We start from the raw sequence: 18,020 nt of genomic DNA, 5'->3' as shown, positions 1-18,020 counted from the left end.
CATGGGGTGTGAAGCTGTACGCTTTTTTTTCATGCCAAGCTGGTCCTTTCCAGAGGGTATGTTACAACACACAAGCTTGTTTTTCTTCAGCAAAGTGGTCCCCCCAGAGTCCACGAGCCCATTTGTCTTCTGAGCTGTGCTCCTGAAAAGCCCTTTTTATCCTCTAGTCAGTCTCCCTTCCCTCTTTCAAAATTTTCAGTGAGATTGGCAGAGCAGCAGCTCAGACTTCAATTAGAGATGTACAAACACTTTGTTTTTCAGGGTAGCTTGTGTGGCTTCCATGTGCCTAAAATCCAGTGTCTCGACCGTGTTATCTTGCTGTCGTGTCCATTATGCTTTGTCTGTGCACAAGTGGAAACACAGCTTGTTGGGAGGGACTCTAGATTGGTGGGGAGGGTCTTAACAAGCAGGGCTTATCCTGTAAGGCCCAGAGCACCCACGAGGCTGCATGAATGTCTGCCAGTGCCCAGTGTTGTCCCAGTAGCCAATTCCCAGTTTTCTCTGTGCCTCACCTCTTTCCAGCTACAAGCCCATAGTAGAATACATTGATGCCCAGTTTGAAGCCTACTTGCAAGAGGAGCTGAAGATCAAACGGTCCCTGTTCAACTATCACGACACCCGGATCCACGCCTGCCTCTACTTCATTGCGCCCACCGGCCACTCGCTCAAGTCCCTGGACCTGGTCACCATGAAGAAGCTCGACAGTAAGGTACTTGCTGCCTGTGTTACACCCCTCACATGGCCCTACCAGTGCTTTTATTATCTTGTCACCAGGAAATAATGTGTGTTTTCAGTACTGGAGAATTGCAGGGGGGCTGTGTGAAAAGAGTACCTTGTGCAAGCTGCTACAGTGGGTCATTGTTCTGCTTCGCACACGCTCAGAGATTTATTAAGAGTTTGGACTCCTCCCCTCTCCCGGCCCGGCCTCGGGTAGGGAACTTGGCCCTGTACTCCCCAGCTAAGCTATAAAGTCAATAAAGACAATTCAGGTCGTCTTACTAATCAGTGAAAACCAAATGGAAGTGCTGTGTCTGTTTGCTCTGACCACATCCAGCTGGACACAAACAGTGATTTGATCTTCTGTGTTACATGTTAGTGGTGTTCTAACTGTAATCTCATAAGCAGGGATCTGAATAAATATGTAACTTGGCATCTGCTTTTCTGTTACCCTAACAGGCTTGGTCTAAACGAGGGTTTAAAGGTTTCACCTCTTTTCTGAGAAAAGTAACCACGGTACAAATGTAAAGCCTGAGTAGTTAAAGTAAACTTTCTCTGTGCTTCCTTTCATCATGATTAAGCAATTTGAATCTGTCCACCGTGCACCTTTTGGCCCGTTGGATCCTGACTGTGCAGGAGATCAATGGTGGCAGTGGCTCTTTATTTCCTAGAGGGGCCTATCGATCAGGTTTTATGTGGTGATGGAGAAGGTTCCCTTCCCTATTCAGCTGAAAATAGGGTTATGGAGATTTACCCAAGTGAACTAATTGGCATTTGTGTTCTATCTTTTGGCCCAGGGAGATTTAAAATCTCTAGACCTTCCTCCAGACAGAATCAAGTGATGTAATAGAAGAGGATTTTCAAGTGCTGTACTTAAAATCCCTTCATATAGGTCGATACCACTGTTATCCTCGCTATGATTTCTGTCTGCTGTTGCGGGGAGAAACAAATCCTGCTTGATCAAAAGCAGAAACTGTCCCTCTGGAGGGAGGAAAAAGGAAAAAAGGCAGGGTCCTTATCCTTGCCAACAGCCTGTCTGGGAAAGAGAGGGAAGTGATCTTTCATCTCAGAGCTGTGTGGGGAGGAATGAGCCCTTCTCCTGCAGTACAGGGTGTCTGGGGGCATGTGAGGGCACACAGGTGGGGGAAGTGTGGCTGTGCTGCTGCCAGCCCCTGTCCTGTGTGTCACAGGGTTGGATAGGGACCATCTGCTTCCACCTCCCATGGGGTGACAGCAGCAGTGCTGCCCGCCTGAGTGTCCCTGTTGGCAGCCCCCCAGCAAACACCTGTGACAGCTCTTGTCCCAGGGAGGCTCCTGCAGTAATCCAGCCTGCTGCGGTGGGAGGAGATGTGCCTAGATGGTCATTTCCTCTTTTTTTCTTTTTTGGAACAGTTTGTTATAATCTGTGACAGCATTTCCTGTCCAGCCAATTGGGATGAGGAGGGGAGTACGACAGGGCAGGAAATAGCATGTTGCCAAATTGCATTTGACTTCTTTTTAAAGCCATCATCACTGCTGCCTGGAAATCCTGTCTGAGGTGATGCTGGCAGCAGCAGCCCCTGGCAAGATCATCTGCTTGGGGTGCTGGCTGGTGGCACTGATAGGGCTGTCCCTGCTTGTCCCACTCCGTCCTCTCCTGATGACCCAACCTGTGCGGTGCTGTATGTGGAGGTGCTGTCTCTGTCCTGCAGGTGAACATCATCCCCATCATTGCCAAGGCTGACACCATTGCAAAAAACGAGCTGCACAAGTTCAAGAGTAAAATCATGAGCGAGCTGGTCAGCAACGGCGTCCAGATCTACCAGTTCCCGACGGACGAGGAGACGGTGGCCGAGATCAACGCCACCATGAGTGTATGTCACCTGGGGGTTCCTTGGTTTGCAGGGGCCCGTCCTCGATGGTTGTACCATAGTTTATGTGGCTTTAAAACTGCAGTGTAAGCACAGACACCAGCCTGGCCAGAGGGGCTTTGGGGCTGGAGATTCCTGGCCTGATGCGCTTCGTTGTCTGACAAACGATTCTCCTCTGAGCGTGTTTTCGTACCCTTCCCCAGCTGCAGTGTTCCCTCCTTGGGAAAGGAAAAGGATGGGAGGCAGGGCCCCAACACGGTCAGGGCAGGGAGCTGAGGTTTGGGTTTCCTGTCCCAAACGACCACTTATTGCTCAGTGGGGGGTGATTCACTGCTGCCTTTGTTTCAGTTTCCGGAGAGAGCAGGGCACCCCCAGTGATGTTGCAGCTCTCCACAGGGCTGGTGGCCGTCAGCAGCTTGGCTTTCACCTCCTTCCCTTTCCTCTAGCAGAGGGTGGAATTTGAAGGCACACGGGGCTAGGAGAGACCAAACATTTTAGTCACATTTACGGGGGGAAACCACTGCTTTCTGTGGTCTTAACTTGGGGCGCAAGGGGAAGAACCTGAGCTTGACGTTGCTGGCAGTGACGTGCAGTGTTTTCTGGGCATTTTAGGTGGTTTTAGAGGGACACATAACACCCAAGAGCACGTGCCACCCCTATGGCAAGTGCACTCAGATTAAGCCATTTCCTTGCTACTTGGAGGCTGTTCTGAGTTTCCTTGCACAGCTGCTTGTAGGTGCACAATTATCGCATCCAACTGGATATTAGACCTTCTCCAAACGTGCCTATTGCCAGTCTTCCCTGTCTGTGTTGTGTTCTGAGCAGGGAGATGCTGGAACAGAGAAGGGACATGGCTCTGCTAGAGTGCATTGTGTGCAGTGCTTTTGCCTTCCTGCGGTGCAGCCTGGCTGTTGGGAAACTCCTTTGCCAGTTAATCCCATCTCCTCTGCCCTTCCTCTTCCCCACCCACCCAGCCTGTGACCATAGCTTGGCTGACACAGCTCCCAGAGCTTGTGCCCAGCCCTGTTGGATGCTGTTAGGGCAGGGACAGCTCCATGGGGCTGGGCTGGCCAGTTCCCTGCTGGCAGCAGCCACATTTCTGGGAGTAGATCCCAGATTGTCACCACCACACCCACAGGGAGACTGGGACAGAGCAGAGCTCCGTGACTCAGGCGTGTCAGCCCAGGGCTGGGTTGACTCCCCTCTTCCTCTTGCTCACAGCTTTGCCCTTTTCAAGAGGAAGCATTAGCAGCTTGTCGTAGCAACAGAATCCCCCTGAAATTTTCCTTGGGAGAATATACTTTATTTTTTTATTGTTTCACAGTTCTGTCTGCTCAGTGTTCAAATTCACTTCTAGTTTGTGAGACTTGTTCTGGGCTTAGGATAGTCATGCTCTGTAATTATATGGAAAATATGTACATCTCTTGTATTCTTAGGACATCAGAATTTTGCGCTTTAAGTCTGATCAGGTTTCTCATCCAGATTGTCCTGTTGCTCTCCCTAAAACACCAGATGAATTGCAAAGGCGTTTAAGCAACTTACATCTAGCAGAGCTGCCCCAGTAAACAGCTTTCTTGAGAAACAATCCCTGGCAAGGCAGCAAAGGAAATCCCCAACCTCACTGTCCCTTTCCTTTCGTAGGTCCACCTTCCTTTTGCTGTTGTTGGCAGCACTGAAGAAGTGAAGATTGGCAACAAGATGGCGAAAGCCAGGCAGTACCCCTGGGGTGTCGTGCAAGGTACGTTACCAAAGGCACGGAAAAGGCCTTGTCATCCTGTCCCGTTCTGATCAAAGGCACATTGATCTCTGGATGGGCCTTGTCAAAACCTGGCTTGGGAAAGCACGGCCCAAGGCTGGACGTGGAGCCAAAAGCTCTTTCCTGCAGGAGAGCAGAGTTTGGCCATGGCACTGTTTGCAGCCCAGGCTGTACTGAAGCTGCCAAAGATATAGGGCTGATCCTCACTTCCCAACCGGCACTGAGAAGTACAGGATTGAGATGGTGACAGTCTTGCTTGTGGTTTCAGCCGTGTATCCCATTGGATAATGGCCCGGGGAGCTGCAGGGGAGCATTCACAGGGCAATTCTGCAAAACTCTCCAACTTCTCTGTAGTACAAGCTGGCCCTGAAGCAGCTTCAGCCTTACTGTCTTCAGCTGTATACACCAGAGGATAGTACTGGGAAAAAGAGTTAGGAAAGAAGTTGATGTGTTTGGGAAGTCTTGGACTCATCACGTCCTGTTGGGTTCTTGCTGTTCCCAGGAAACTGGGACCTGGATAGTTTAAGAGATTTAGTTTAGGCATTGCCTGCTCAGGCCCCTGTAAGTGCTGGGATTTAGAGTGGGTTTGAGTGGAAAGTGAAATCCTGTGCGCAAGTAGATGATCACCTTGCTGGTGCAAAAATGCACAGAGGGATGAGAGCTCTGTGCCAGATGGGCAGCAAGGAGACTTTTCAAATCCAGGGGAAGGCCTTGAACTCGTGCCCTTGTTGGTGTGGGGTAGTTTCACCCCCAGGCCAGCAAGGCATTTTGGTGCAGGCTGACCTGGAGTTCTGCTTGTGTGCCTGGAGAACTCTGGGGCTTGCTAAACTGGGGCCTAGATCCAGGGAAAGGGTGACCCAGCCCCTGGGTGTAACATCTCTGTGGATGCTCTGTTGTTTTTGCAGTTGAAAATGAAAACCACTGTGACTTTGTGAAGCTGCGGGAGATGCTGATCCGAGTGAACATGGAGGACCTGAGAGAGCAGACGCACACCCGGCACTACGAGCTGTACCGGCGCTGCAAGCTGGAGGAGATGGGATTCAAGGACACGGATCCGGACAGCAAGCCTTTCAGGTAGGGCCCTGTACGGCACTGCTGTGCTTCCCAGCCCCCTGCTCTGCTGCAGCTCAGGGCTGGGCACTTCCTGGGCACGGAAAGGGCAGCCGTGGCAGGGAAAACGCGGGAGGGTGACTTGTGCAGTAATGGCTCACCGGACAGGAGATCCTGGGATCGGTGCTCTCTGACCCTCCTACAGCTTTTCACAGCTGCCCCAAGGTGAGCTGTGAAGAGGGAGCCGTGGTCTATGCTTGAGGTTTGGCTGGTTACTGTACACACATAGTTTATTCTGTCAGACAGCTTTGTTGGTCTGAAGCCCAAGTCATCAACCAGGGACAACAGCTGTGTGGGAATTCGGGAGGGAGTGTTTGTTTTCTCCTCTCATTTCCTGTTTCCCATTCCTCCCCAACTTTTCCCCAATAATTGCACCCTCTGCCTTACCAGCATCCCACGCTCCTTTGTGCCCCAATCAGAATACGAGTGCGTCAGTGAGGGGTTTTACCCCCATAGCACACGTGAGTGTCAGGGACTGGCACTTGTTTGGGGCTTTATTTGACAGGCTGAGTTGATGCAGCTGCGTTTCTTCTGCGGCACAGACACTCTGCTGGAATCAGTCAAGCCCAGTTCTGTTACTAAGCCCAAGTGTGAAGCTTTATTGGATTTCCTTTCTGGAGAGCAAGGGCTTACGATGGGCTCAGCCCTTCCTTGTGAGGAATCTGAGGAATTTCCATTGCTTCCTGTACACGAGGCCTCTTTTTGACCAAGCTATAAGTAGAAAGGAAATGAAAATGTACAGAATTTCTCCATCTGGTACGTGCTGGTTCAGAGCAGTTCCCTCTGGGTGCTTTTTCCCTCCAATAAACAAACAAACCCCATGATCCCAAGCTGTTTGGCCAAGGCTGATGTATATCTGAAATGAGGAAGATGTTCTCTCTGAGCTCAGGGATCAAAAGGATGCCTTTCCCTGCACTGGGGCCCGGGGAGCCACAGGGGCTGCTGCTCCTCGGCCAACTTGCATCAGCCAGGAGCAGGGAGCCTGTGGAAAGTCTCAGGGGGAGCAGGACAGAAGACCCCAGCAAACCACTGGTGCTGTGTAGGCACTTGTGTGGGGTGAAAAAGGGGGATTGGTGATGGTTGAGCCCCCCCACTTGCTGGCAGAACACCCTCTGCTTGGCCCAGCTGCGTGAGGTGAGGAGGGAGCAGCACCAGGATCCCCACAGGCATCTGCTCCATGAAATGGGGTCCTCTGCACAGAGACCCTTCTGCTGCGGGCTGGTTTCTCTGCTGCTCTGGTTAACCTTTTCAAAACAAATCTTTTCTCAAAGAATATTATTTGCCAGGGCATCCTTCAGTGTGTGGGGGTGTGCTGGGGAATCGAGTTACTCTTGTAATCTAGGCTCATATGTTTGTGTACTTAAAAAGCTAATTCCCTTGTCATCTTTGTCTGTGAGAAGCTGCAGGGATCCCAGTTGGTTTGGACTGTTATTCCTTAGGGCTGTAATTGTTTTTTTCACGTGCGGCCTGGGGGTTGCCAGGCCAGTTTCTCTGAGAACTTGGCTCCTCTGGAACTCCGAGTCACTGCAGCAGAGAATGAAGCTTTGAACCTGGGACAATTTCACAGGAAGCCCCTGCACCCCTGGCTCCTGGCAACCTTTTCCTGCTTGTCCATCACACGGCATTGTGTTTTTGGGAATGAGCTTTGCGAGGGACATTTGCAGTACAGGATGGGATGAACAGCGGGCAGAGCTTTCTGGTTTGGGTTGTAAGGCGCTGCTGCTCCCTAGTACAGCCTGTCACTAACTGCAGATTCAGTTTGTGCTCACTGAGCTGCAGAGGCTCACCTGCCCTCGGGGTTTTCCTAGGCTCTAGCCAGATCCTTCAGAAGGGCTTAGGAATTTAAGTTTGTGTCCACAGAGTGTTAAATCCAAGACCGAATTTTAGGGAGGTTTTGATTCAAGTCTCCAGATCTCCTTCTGCTGTGAGAGATCTGGTTCTGGGTTTAGTGAAGAACCAAAGATGGCTCTTGCCCTGCTCTCCCATGAAAGGGTTTTTGTCATTTTTAGAATCAGTATTTTTGCTTCCATGTGTGGGAAGCTGCTGTGGTCATCTGGAATGGTGTGATTCCTCCAGGGCGGCTAGTGCTCTGCCAGAACAGCTCTGGGCATCCTGTCTGGAGAGTATTTTAGGAGGCAACTAAAGTGCCTGTTAATTAACAGAATTAAACACTTGGCATAATCTGTCAAGTTCTGTTCCCCAGTTCAATATCCCACCCCACCCCCCACCAAAAAGCCCACCACTGCCAGGAAAGGCAAAAGCTTGACTTTATTGGGATTAGGATGTTCCCCTGGCCCAGTGGTTAATGTGTTCTCTAGACACATGGATACAGTGTGTCTGTGTGATATCAGTGGCGTTTTCATTTAGAAAATGCATTTGCAGAAAAGCCTCTTGGGGGACATAGTTATCATTCCCACACTATCGTTAGGGCTGGGCTATCCAAATCCATTTAAGGAATAAAATAAAGAGGAATTTGGCATCCAGAGTTCCTAACAGGCTCTGAAAATCTCAGAGGTGCATAGACAGCATATTTGGTGTCACAAATCTGTGCTACCTGCCCCTGTGCTGGGGAGATAAAGAAATGCCAAGGAGCAGAGGGGGAACGAAGGAAGGAGAGACTCCAGTTATGTGGTTATTTGGAGGAGGGGGCTGATGCTTGTTCAAAAAGGCCAAAGGAGAAAGAGAGGTCTCCCGAGGTGGCTTTATATAATCAAGCCCCTGATCTCAATCCATTAGCAGTGAGTAGCGAAAATGAGTTTTGCTGTGTGTCAGTGTCGAGCTTAAAGAACTACATGAAGCCAGATTTCACACTGTGCCTGCTCCACAAATCCTGCACTTGGAATGAAGAGACTCGGCACAAACAGTGGGAGAAGGGAGGGGGTGTGACTCAGGCGGATCACAAGCCCCGTGGGCACCGGGGGTTGGTGTGGGCGCTTACGTAGTGGCTGCTGCTTTTGGAGGACAGTCATCCTGCCTGCTCAGTGATGGATGTGCAGGATCCTGGGCAGGGAGCTCGGCTGTTCCTTTGCCATTTGTCTGCCACTGCTGCCACCTAGCGAGCTGGGTCGGGGTTTGGTGGAGGTCATCGTGCCCCTGTGGGGTACTCAGGGACCTCTGATGATACCCTGTGATGGGACAAGCCAAGTGTACGGTCACCAAAGGCTGGGAGCTGTGGCTGTGCGGGAAGCACAGCTCTGACGGGATTTTATGTGTTTCCAACAGTCTCCAAGAGACCTATGAAGCAAAGAGGAATGAATTCCTGGGCGAACTCCAGAAGAAGGAGGATGAAATGAGGCAGATGTTTGTCATGCGAGTGAAGGAGAAGGAAGCAGAGCTGAAGGAAGCGGAGAAAGATGTGAGTGTTTGTAACTCAGGGGACTCTGTGAGGGTTTAGGCTGGGGCTTTCCCAGAGCATGTCCTGCTAGGGGAGGGAGCTGCTCCTCATGCCTCACGGAGGAGCGTGTGGTACAGAGGAAAGTATGGCCCACGGTGGCTGTTCTCTTGCTTGGCACAAGCATAATGGAGTCCAGTAGGTATAAAGCAGTGGGGGATGGAATGTGGGGGTTTGGAAGTGTCCAGAGACCTGTTGTGTTCCTACAGCAACAGAAATTCCCACCCTCCGTGGGTGCAAGTGGGGTGGAACGTGTCTCCCTTCCCGTCCAATTCTCACTGTCTCTGTCCCGGCAGCTCCACGAAAAGTTTGACCATCTAAAGAGGACTCACCAAGAAGAGAAGAAAAAAGTGGAAGACAAAAAGAGGGAACTTGAGGAAGAGCTGAACAACTTCCAGAAGAAGAAGGCGGCAGCTCAGCTATTACAGTCACAGGCTCAGCAGGCAGGTTCTCAACAAACCAAGAAAGACAAGGACAAGAAAAAGTAAGCAGATGTCACCCACATCCTTTGTAGGGTTTGATACAGTTTTGGGAGGTTGTTTTTTTTTCTTTCTTGCTGCATGTCTGTATTTGCTTTTCCCCATTGCCAGACTGGAAACAGGGCTTTTATCAGCCTGATCAAATAAAATATTTTTTTCTAAAGGGTGGGCCAGGGACATGATCTTACTTTTTCTCTAGAAGAGTACCTTCAAATTTTAAGTTGAAGTCTGACTGGTATGGGAGAGCAATCAGATGGTGAAGGTTTGACTTGTGATCTGTCCAGCATCTTCTGGAACAGCTGTGAGATGTTCTGGACTCAGATTTATCTGCCTGAGCCAAAATTATTAAGGGAGTCACTACCTGTCCTTTCTTTCACCAGTGGTCTCCAGTTCCCATTTGTTAAGGTTGTAAAGTTGTAAGTAGAAGTAGCTTAGAAACCAAAACCACCATGTTGTTTTTACATGGGAAATGCTCGTGCCAAAAGTGATTACTTGGAAGCTTGCTTTAAAGACGAAGCTTTGGGGTTTTTTTATAAAAAAAAAACAAAACAAAAAAACAAAACTACTATGGTACCGTAATTGCAGTGAAATGGCATTTGTGGTTGCACGGAGTTGACATAATAAGCTAAGAAACCCTTACCTTTTAGAAAGATCATGGCATTGTTTTTTACTGTTTTATATTTGTATCCTGGGAGTGTAACCCTGTACCCTCCGCTGGCTTTGCCCATTCCTAGTAAGAGGGTGCTCATGCAAGTCCTTCCTGGGCCATCTGTGCTAATGGTGCTAGTTGATACCTGCCATTGGGAAAGCTGTGGAGGCAGGGATGCAGCAAATCTCCCTGGAAAACACTCGGTTAACCCACACACAAAAATGACAGTTCCACACTGCTTTTACTGGCCGAGAGAGCAGGGGCGGGTGTTCCTTCCAATTAACGCTGGAAGAAGCAAGTGCCAGTGGGGATGTGGCACAGACACCTGTGTCTGCCTCGCTAAGCTGGGAGCTTAAGCCTGGTGTGAGCTGTGTGAGAGCCCAGGAGGGGCACTTGTCCTGCAGCTGGACTGGGGTGTTTTTACAGCGTGGCAGTTCACACTCGCTGCATGTCCCCTGTCCCTGCTGCTGGGTCGCTGCCCAACGGTTGTTGCTTCTGCCCCGGGGAGGGCCTGGGGCTGGTTCCTCAGCTGAGGCCAATTGATGTAGCTCCTATGGAGCCCTGCTGCTCGATGCTGGCTGAGAGCCTGGCCGTGGAGGGCTGTGTGCTGCATGCTCTGCTTGGGTAGGAATCCTTACGGACCTGTGGGGTCCAGGCGTGCTGAAACACCCTCCTGCAGCCGTGGCTGTGAGCAGGATAGGCTGAAACCCCTGTCTTCCCTCACCTGAGAATTCAGACGTGGTGATGTATTTTCTAGAAAGAACAGAAAGTTTTGAAGGCCCTCTTTTTCTTATCTCTTTAGCAGAGTTGGTAGCTTAATCTTTTTAAGAACTCTGCAGTCAGATTTTTCCTCTTAGATCCGAGCTCAGTGCAGTGCAGAACGGTCTGGGGAGTTCTGTCTCTTGGAGCAGCCACTCTTTGCTCCGGGAGGTTGGCTGGCACACACACGGCATGGGGGGTGAGACAGGGATGTTTCCAGCGACCGTGACCAACGCAGGTTCTGCTTTGCTGATGCATTCACAGAAACCCAGCCCTGAGGAACATCCCCGTGTTTTAGTGTGTCCTTTGTGCTCCACACCAGGTGCTGTACCTGCTTCCGTTGTTCTTTAGTGTCGCACTTACTAACGGAGGCTTTCGAGGGAAATGCCGGTGCTTCTGCCCCGTAGCACACCTTGGGTTTCCAAAGGCTTTGAGTTTCTCCTTGGCACTCTAATGAGCAGCTGCAGTTTGTGTGGTTAAAGGCTTCCATCCTCTCTCTCTGCTGACATGGCCTGGGGTGCTTCTTGTGCAGTTGCCAGAGGAAATCCTTGCCATGCCTGACCTTCGCAGCCTCCCCAGAAAGTAAATCACGGGAATGCTTTCTTTTCTCCAGGTGGGATCAGATTTCTCCAACTTGGAGAACAGGGAGTTTCTGCTGTGCTGTGCTGTGCATGCCAGAGGGAAGGTTCAGGGTGAAATCTGCTGCTGGTCTGACTCCCTGAGGGAGAGCTTGGCCCTCCTGATTTCCAGACTATTCCTCCAGGGTTTCCCAGCTTGTACTCATTTTTTCTCTAGAACTGGGGCTCTGGCCTGATGGCAGCAGTGTGCTGTTCTGGGGACAGCACATCTCTGTACCTCAGACACTGGAGAGGTGCACTCGAGTGATCACCTGAATGTGGGGCTGAGCATACTCACTGAGCCCCTGCTGGAATTTTGGGATGGAGCTGTGCTTCAAACCTGCACAGCCTGGAGGTAGTTCCTGGCAATGGCCCAAATCAGAGCCTTCTGGTGCTCGCCTGCTGTTTGGGAGATGGGCACATGCCTCAACATGTGCTGCTGTGTTACTGCTCACCCCCAGCCCCCAGGAGCTGGCACCATGTGTTTGGGGGCTGTTTTGGGTTATTTCAACCTGCTTCTGCAAACGGAATGTAAGACTTGGGGTTTTTTCAAGTTTCCTTTCTAGGGAAGTTTTCAGTCCACCACGGCTGCTCCGGCCCAGCTTACATGGTTGGTTGGTCAGTAGTTCTGCTCCCTTGGATTTTCTTTTTATGTTTGCTTGTCATAGGCTGGGGTAGAGCCTGGCCTTGAGGTTGAATTCCTTTGTAATTCCATAATCCATGTGCATGCCCACCCACCAGAGCGAGTTGCTGGTGTCGGCTTTCCTGGCTTTCTTTGATATTTTTTTTCATTTTGAGTTCAATTAGTGCTAACTTTTTTGTTTTTTGTTCTTTTTTTAACTTGCAGTGCAAGCTTCACATAAAGCCTGTCGAGCCAAGGATGTTCCTGCATTCACCTGCTTTTGCAGTAACGTGTCTCTGCCATCTGTTTTCTTTTTCTTTTTTTTTTTTTTTTTTTTTTTTTTTTTTTTTTTTTTTTTTTTTTTTTTTTTTTTTTTTTTTTTTTTTTTTTTTTTTTTTTTTTTTTTTTTTTTTTTTTTTTTTTTTTTTTTTTTTTTTTTTTTAATTTTTTAACATGAATAACTATTAACTCATCTAATAACATAGGGGGAACAAGAAGGAAGAGGGATTGGGTTCAGCACTGTATGCAGCCGGGAGTTCAGGGGCGGGTGGAGGGACAAGGTAATGATACTGTGTGTTTCTGTCACCAAAACCATCAGCTGTAAATCAGTTTTGGCCCCCAGTTTAACCAAGAGTCAGGACTGGGTGTGAGCAGCGTTGACTGGCTCAGGTGTCCTCAGCGCTGCAGTAACCTGTGCTGAGGGAGCTCCTGGACTCCAGCCCCAGGGAATTGCTGCTGGAGGAATGTCCCAGCCAGTCGGGGGCGTGGCTAACCCTGGAGTTCAGCCTGGCCCCTATTCCTGGAGGAGCTGATGTGTTCCAGCAGGAGCTGCTGGGGAGAGGGAGGGGGGTGTGTGTAGATAACCAAGTTAACTGACCTTGCATGCCGTGACATTTGCATGATAACGTGTATTAGTTGCTGTTTTTGTTGTCTGGCCTGACCGTGGCTCGGTTTGTTGTCCCGTGCTGGCCTGTTTTCACAGCCCCCCTCCCAGTTCAGCACAGCAGCTGTGGGTGCCCGGGGGCAGGAGCATTCCCAGCACTGCTGGCCCTGCAGTACTTGCCCACAACCTTTGGGGAACCTCCCTTAAAATCCTGCCTGGTTTCCAAAGGCTTAGCAGCCCCTGTGGAATCAAATGCCTGGGCAGGGGGGACGCAGAGCCTTCAGCATCCTCTTAGAGCCTCCAGGAGCATTCCTGCACACAGTTAAATACAGAGCTGCACAGCTGTGGATCCACAATTCCAGGTCAAGTAGAGAAGGAACCCGGACACACTGTGTGCACCCCACCAGCCCTCCTGCACCAGGGGCAGCGTCCCATTCGAGTGTCCCCTGAACGTGCCAAGGACATGTAGGATAAGCCAGGCCTCGCTCTGGGCCTGTGCAGGGAGGAAGGGGGTCTGGTTAATGTATTTTCTATGCCACTGCTTTTGGGCTGAGTCTTTGCCTTCCTTTCCAGGAAGTGGCAAGCCATGCTTATCCGATGACTCCTGAGTTCCTTTCTCTGCTGCTGATGCACAGCCAGCACTTGCTCTGCTCCTGGCTGCAGAGCCTCCTTTCCTTTCTTTAAAGCACTCCTGCACATAACTCCTCCCACCTGAGTCTCACGCTCTGCATCTCTTTGCTTGTTTCTGGATGGAATTTCTCCAGGGGAAAAAAAAGGCAGAATTATCACTTATTTTATTACTTCTTCCTCAAGTGTGCTGGGAGGATTAGCTTATGGATTGTCTTGCTTTTAACCCTCACTGCTTAAACATGGCTTTGGGAAGAGGATATCTAAATGCCGTGTCTTGGACAGAACAGAAAAGTAGATAAATAAGCTAGAAAATAAAATAGTTGACCCTTTAATCCTTTTTTTTTTTTTTTTTTTTTTTACCTCCTGGTCTTGCCAATGATGCGCTTTTTGCCAAGTTAAATAGGTTTGCTGCAGGGTTGTTTGGAAAAATGAAATGCTGGTTCTTGTGGCTTCTGGCAAACCTAGCTTTAAAATCTTGAGTTATGAAGGAAGAAGTTTGGATTGTTTGCATGAGTTTTTTACAGTCACATCACATGCCCATCACTGAGTGCTCGTGGCAATATGCTTCGCTTCAGCTGTCTCTGTGCATGTCCTCTTTTTAATTACCAGTGTTTTGTGCCAAGTTGAAAACTTAATTTTAACATTTATTTGTACTGCTTCATTTAACAGCCCTTCAAGGGATGTTTAGCAGGGGAAATCAGCTGAGTTGAGCTTTTGCTTTTTGACAGAAAGCAGTGGCCAAGTGCGTTAATGACTTTTTGGTTGAGTTTCTTTCTCCAGCAAAAAGCAAACTGTGTTGGAGAAACTGGGAATAAACCACAAGCTTGCAGATGTCCAAGGTATTGTTTTGGTTTTCACCACAGAAGATAATAATGACTTTTTTTTCACCTTAAACCTCTGGGCCATGTTTAGCTTGTCACTGCTGCACTTCTTGCTTTTCTCTCTAATGCCTTTTTTCACAGTAGCCCCTGGTGTGCATGGAGTGAGTGATACACCCAGGGCTGGCTGGATGTGCTTTCACCTTTGCATGTAAGTACAGCAGCAAGAGACTCACCTTCCTGCCTCGCTCCTGACAGGAAACCAGTCGTACTTTTCTGGGAGATTAAGTCCATTTCCTCACAAGTGGCTTGGCTAAAACCCCCTAAAACTGTCTGCAGGCTACTTTTGCTGTTGTAGAGAAGCTGTAGGGAGCACAACATCCAGCTGGATGCCTAGAGCAACCCTGGGCAGCTTCCCTGCGTGCCAGAAGCTGGACACGTGGTTGGGCAAGGCCTTGCTTGGGAGGCCCTGCGGCACTGAACGTGATTAGACAGCCATGGTAACGAGCTGATGGTGCTGTGTGCTCCTGACTGCATTTCAAACCTCAGTCTTGTGTAAAGGAGCAGGAAAGCACACTGGAACACACCTTTGCTGGGATGGTGGTGTTCCCAGGCCGTGGAACAAACCCCCAGGATGGAAAAACACAGTCAGGTCGCTGAGGGGGGCTGTGAGTACTCTGTACAGGTTGGGCACCCGTGGGCCGGGCAGGCGGAGCTCGTGGTCATTGAATGCATTGTCTTGCATCTCCTGTGGCACGTGGCTCTCTGGGAGCGGGGAAGGTAGTGCCTGGCACCCACCCCGGGCTCCTCCTTGTCATGGCCAGCCTGAAATCCCAGCAGGGAGATGAGTGTCTCTCTGGAAACATGTCTGTGTTTAACACAAGTGATGTTTCCCCAGGCAGCTCTTGTTCTGCTTCTCCTAAACCGTCCAAGTGCGGATGGAAGTGTCTTTTTGTGTGTGATCACAGGTTTGTCCATTTGGCTCCAGTTCCTTTTGCCCTTGGGAGGTGTTGGAAGGGGAGGTGGATGTTGTCCCTTCTCCGAGGGCCCAGGTTGCATTTGCAGTGTGTGATATCCAGCGAGGAGCTGTACAAACATGAAGGGGTTTTTTTAATTCACGGAAAATAAAGCTGTGAACAGCGGTAGGAATCTTGTATTTGTATACATTTTTAATATCCTGATTGCCTTAAACCATAGATGTAGGACTTTATTACCTTGCTATTGGAAAATAACCCGTGTTTGTAACTAAATAATTGTGTAACCGACATACAGTGTTAATGCAAGTGATATGTATGCATCTGTTAGATATTGTCACTTTATTTGATGTGAAAGTATTTCAGTTTTGGAATTACAGATGGAATAATAACCCTAGAGCATAAGCTCAAGTTATTTCTTGTATATGCTTTAGGTTACAGATCCAAATAGTGCCAACACTTGAAGTGGGGAGAGGAAATATATTTTTACCCAAAGCTTTGGTCTTTGCGTGACCTTTGTGACATTTGCTGTGCCATCCTGTAACGGTGTGACAGGAGGGTCACCTGTCACCCTCTGCCTTTCCAGCAGGTCGTTCTGTGCCTTTGAGGTGCCTCTGTGGGCTCGTGCTGGTGTTTGTCAGTCCCTTCTTGTGGTGTTGTGTGGGTGTTCCCCACCTCAGCCGGTGTCTTGGGGTGCTCAGGCGTCCCCCTGGTGTGTGTGGCAGCTCCCCAGCGCGCTCCCTCCTTCACGACTTACTTTAAATTGTTGTTCCTCCTTTATTCCCCCACCCCCACCCCTTCATTTCAATTCTGAACCTCTGTTTCTTTTCTCTTCTGTTTTTTCTCTCTTTCCGTAGCTTCTTCTTTATGTAGCCGTCACCTTGCCAAAGCTCCCACACCCCCTCTCCCGTGGGCTGTAGGGCACTGGAAGAGCCTGCGGCTACGGGCAGCCCCGCCAGGAGAAGAGCCATCTCATTCCTCCATCTCCTTCCCTCTTGTCCCCTCCCGTGCGCTGTGCTGTGTGTCTGTGCGGGATCTGTCGCTCCGGGCGGCTCCGACAGCGGCCAGGCTTCCCGGGCTGCCAGAGGTAACGGCCACAACGGCACACGCCACGCTGGCTTAGTCAGATTTCTTTCCTCCCCTGCCATTTTCTCACCTTTTGCCATAATGTGCACACGTTGCTGATGACACGCAGTGACAGATTGGGGGTGAGTGTGTGAACTGGAGGGTTTCATTCCTGCCTCGAGTCTGGCTGCTTTGGACACCACAGCTTCATCCCAGGGGCATCCTGTGCTGCTCTGACACGGGTGGAAACCGCTCTGTAGACCCGGGAATGTTCTCAGTATGTCAGTGTGTGAAGTGGGGATGGTGGATGCTGCGCCCTGTGGTGCTGATGGAGCCTGTTCTGGACAGCCAAGGCCTTATTTTCTGGCTGATGTAGCAAAGTAGGATTTTCTTGTACAACTGAACTGCAGTGACTTGTACTTAGATCGAGGGCTTCGCTTTGTTTTCATGAAGCCTAATTAGCAATTATTTTTTTAGCAGTCCTGAGTGTGGGCAAGTTGTTAAACTTTGTACCTTGTTTACTTTGGAATTGAATTCAGTCAAAAAGCTTGAGAAGTGCCAAAGGATTGTTTGAAGGTAAAAACAAAGCCTGTAAGTGTGGTGTGCGGTGATCTCCAGCTGGTTTGGCACAGAGGGAAGGAGGCAGCCTGAGCCTCTTGGGATGTTTTTTCCTGTGGAGTGATGCACTTTTATTTTTAACTGAATACCAGTGACTGACTCTTTGCATCTGTGAGCCTTAATCAAGGAATTCCCCTCCTTTAACCAGGAAATGGTCTAGGTTTGGCCTCTCCCCTGTGTGACGTGCTGGATTTTGTTTTTTTTTTTTTTTTTCAAAAGCACAATATTTCACAGCACTTTCCAATGACAAGGGTGGAGGGAAAACTGCTCATCCTGGACATCCTTGCAACCAACCAAGTGACTTTAAAGATACAGTAAGAAAGGTTATGAAGTGTTTGGCCTGGTGTGTGTGCTGTGCTGATTTGCCTGGTGTGTAGCTGGACCTGCTGACCATTGCTGAGACAGCAGGGCTATCAGTATTTGCACCTCTCAGGTGGTACCTGCTCTCCAGCCACCAGTGCTTCCCTCGAGATGGCCAGATGTAGGAAGCTGTGCAGTCCTGCAACAGTATTGTTTGTCTCACTCCTTGGACTTCTTTGTTATGTTTAAAAACTGTGGGATGGCTCTATGTGGGAGTAGGAGTCTGCAAGTTGCTCTCGAGAGCACGGTTTCTGGGGCATTTCTTCTGCCCCTGGCAGGTGCTGGGCTGGACTGGGGGAGTTTGTGGTTAATCCCCTGCAGGGGCTCAGCCCTGGGTGACACCCCTGTAGTGCTGCTGTGACAAGGTTAGAGGAGGGGTAAAGCCCTTTTTTCCCCAGTGACTTCTAAACTCCAGATGGGAATTTTTTTAAAGCTTAATCTAAAGAGAAGCACAAACCAAATACCACAACTTACACAGACTGCCTTTATTTTGCAGCTCTATAAGAGTTTTGCTGTGCTGGTGCCTTGAGTCCTGCTTGCAGCTCTGGACTTCGTGTCTCCAGAAGGACATAGTGGAGTTAGAGAAGGGCACTAATGGTAAATGGGATGGAGCAGCAACTTCCAGGTGAGATGGCTCAGTTGGGCCAGGAAAAGGCAGAGGTGAGGGAGGATCAGCCCTGCTGTGAGCAGGAGGTGGCAGCACGTGTCCTCTAGAGGTCCCT

General features: G+C 49.7%; 1 protein-coding gene across 5 annotated transcripts in view; it reads left to right on the top strand.

Annotated features, from left to right (window-relative positions):
- Positions 1 to 18,020, top strand: part of SEPT11 (septin 11) — a 46,067-nt gene that overhangs the window by 25,526 nt on the left and 2,521 nt on the right. For 3 of the 5 annotated variants that reach the window (XM_027889161.1, XM_027889158.1, XM_027889159.1), the window contains exons 4-10: positions 523 to 709; positions 2,409 to 2,570; positions 4,209 to 4,305; positions 5,229 to 5,397; positions 8,656 to 8,788; positions 9,121 to 9,308; positions 17,795 to 17,923. In XM_027889161.1, coding sequence (XP_027744962.1) covers positions 523 to 709; positions 2,409 to 2,570; positions 4,209 to 4,305; positions 5,229 to 5,397; positions 8,656 to 8,788; positions 9,121 to 9,308; positions 17,795 to 17,923 — 1,065 coding nt within the window. Of the gene's footprint in view, positions 1 to 522; positions 710 to 2,408; positions 2,571 to 4,208; positions 4,306 to 5,228; positions 5,398 to 8,655; positions 8,789 to 9,120; positions 9,309 to 12,175; positions 12,268 to 12,373; positions 13,796 to 16,112; positions 17,123 to 17,794; positions 17,924 to 18,020 lie in introns of those variants that run through there. The other 2 variants (XR_003571803.1, XM_027889160.1) reach the window with 2 other exon arrangements.

The sequence above is a fragment of the Empidonax traillii genome, unplaced genomic scaffold (assembly GCF_003031625.1).
Source record: "Empidonax traillii isolate 1590-97213 ecotype Southwest subspecies unplaced genomic scaffold, ASM303162v1 scaffold255:size705445, whole genome shotgun sequence".
NCBI lineage: Eukaryota > Metazoa > Chordata > Aves > Passeriformes > Tyrannidae > Empidonax > Empidonax traillii.
The sequence above is the reverse complement of the archived record's forward strand: the minus strand, read 5'-3'. Positions and strand labels throughout refer to the sequence as shown.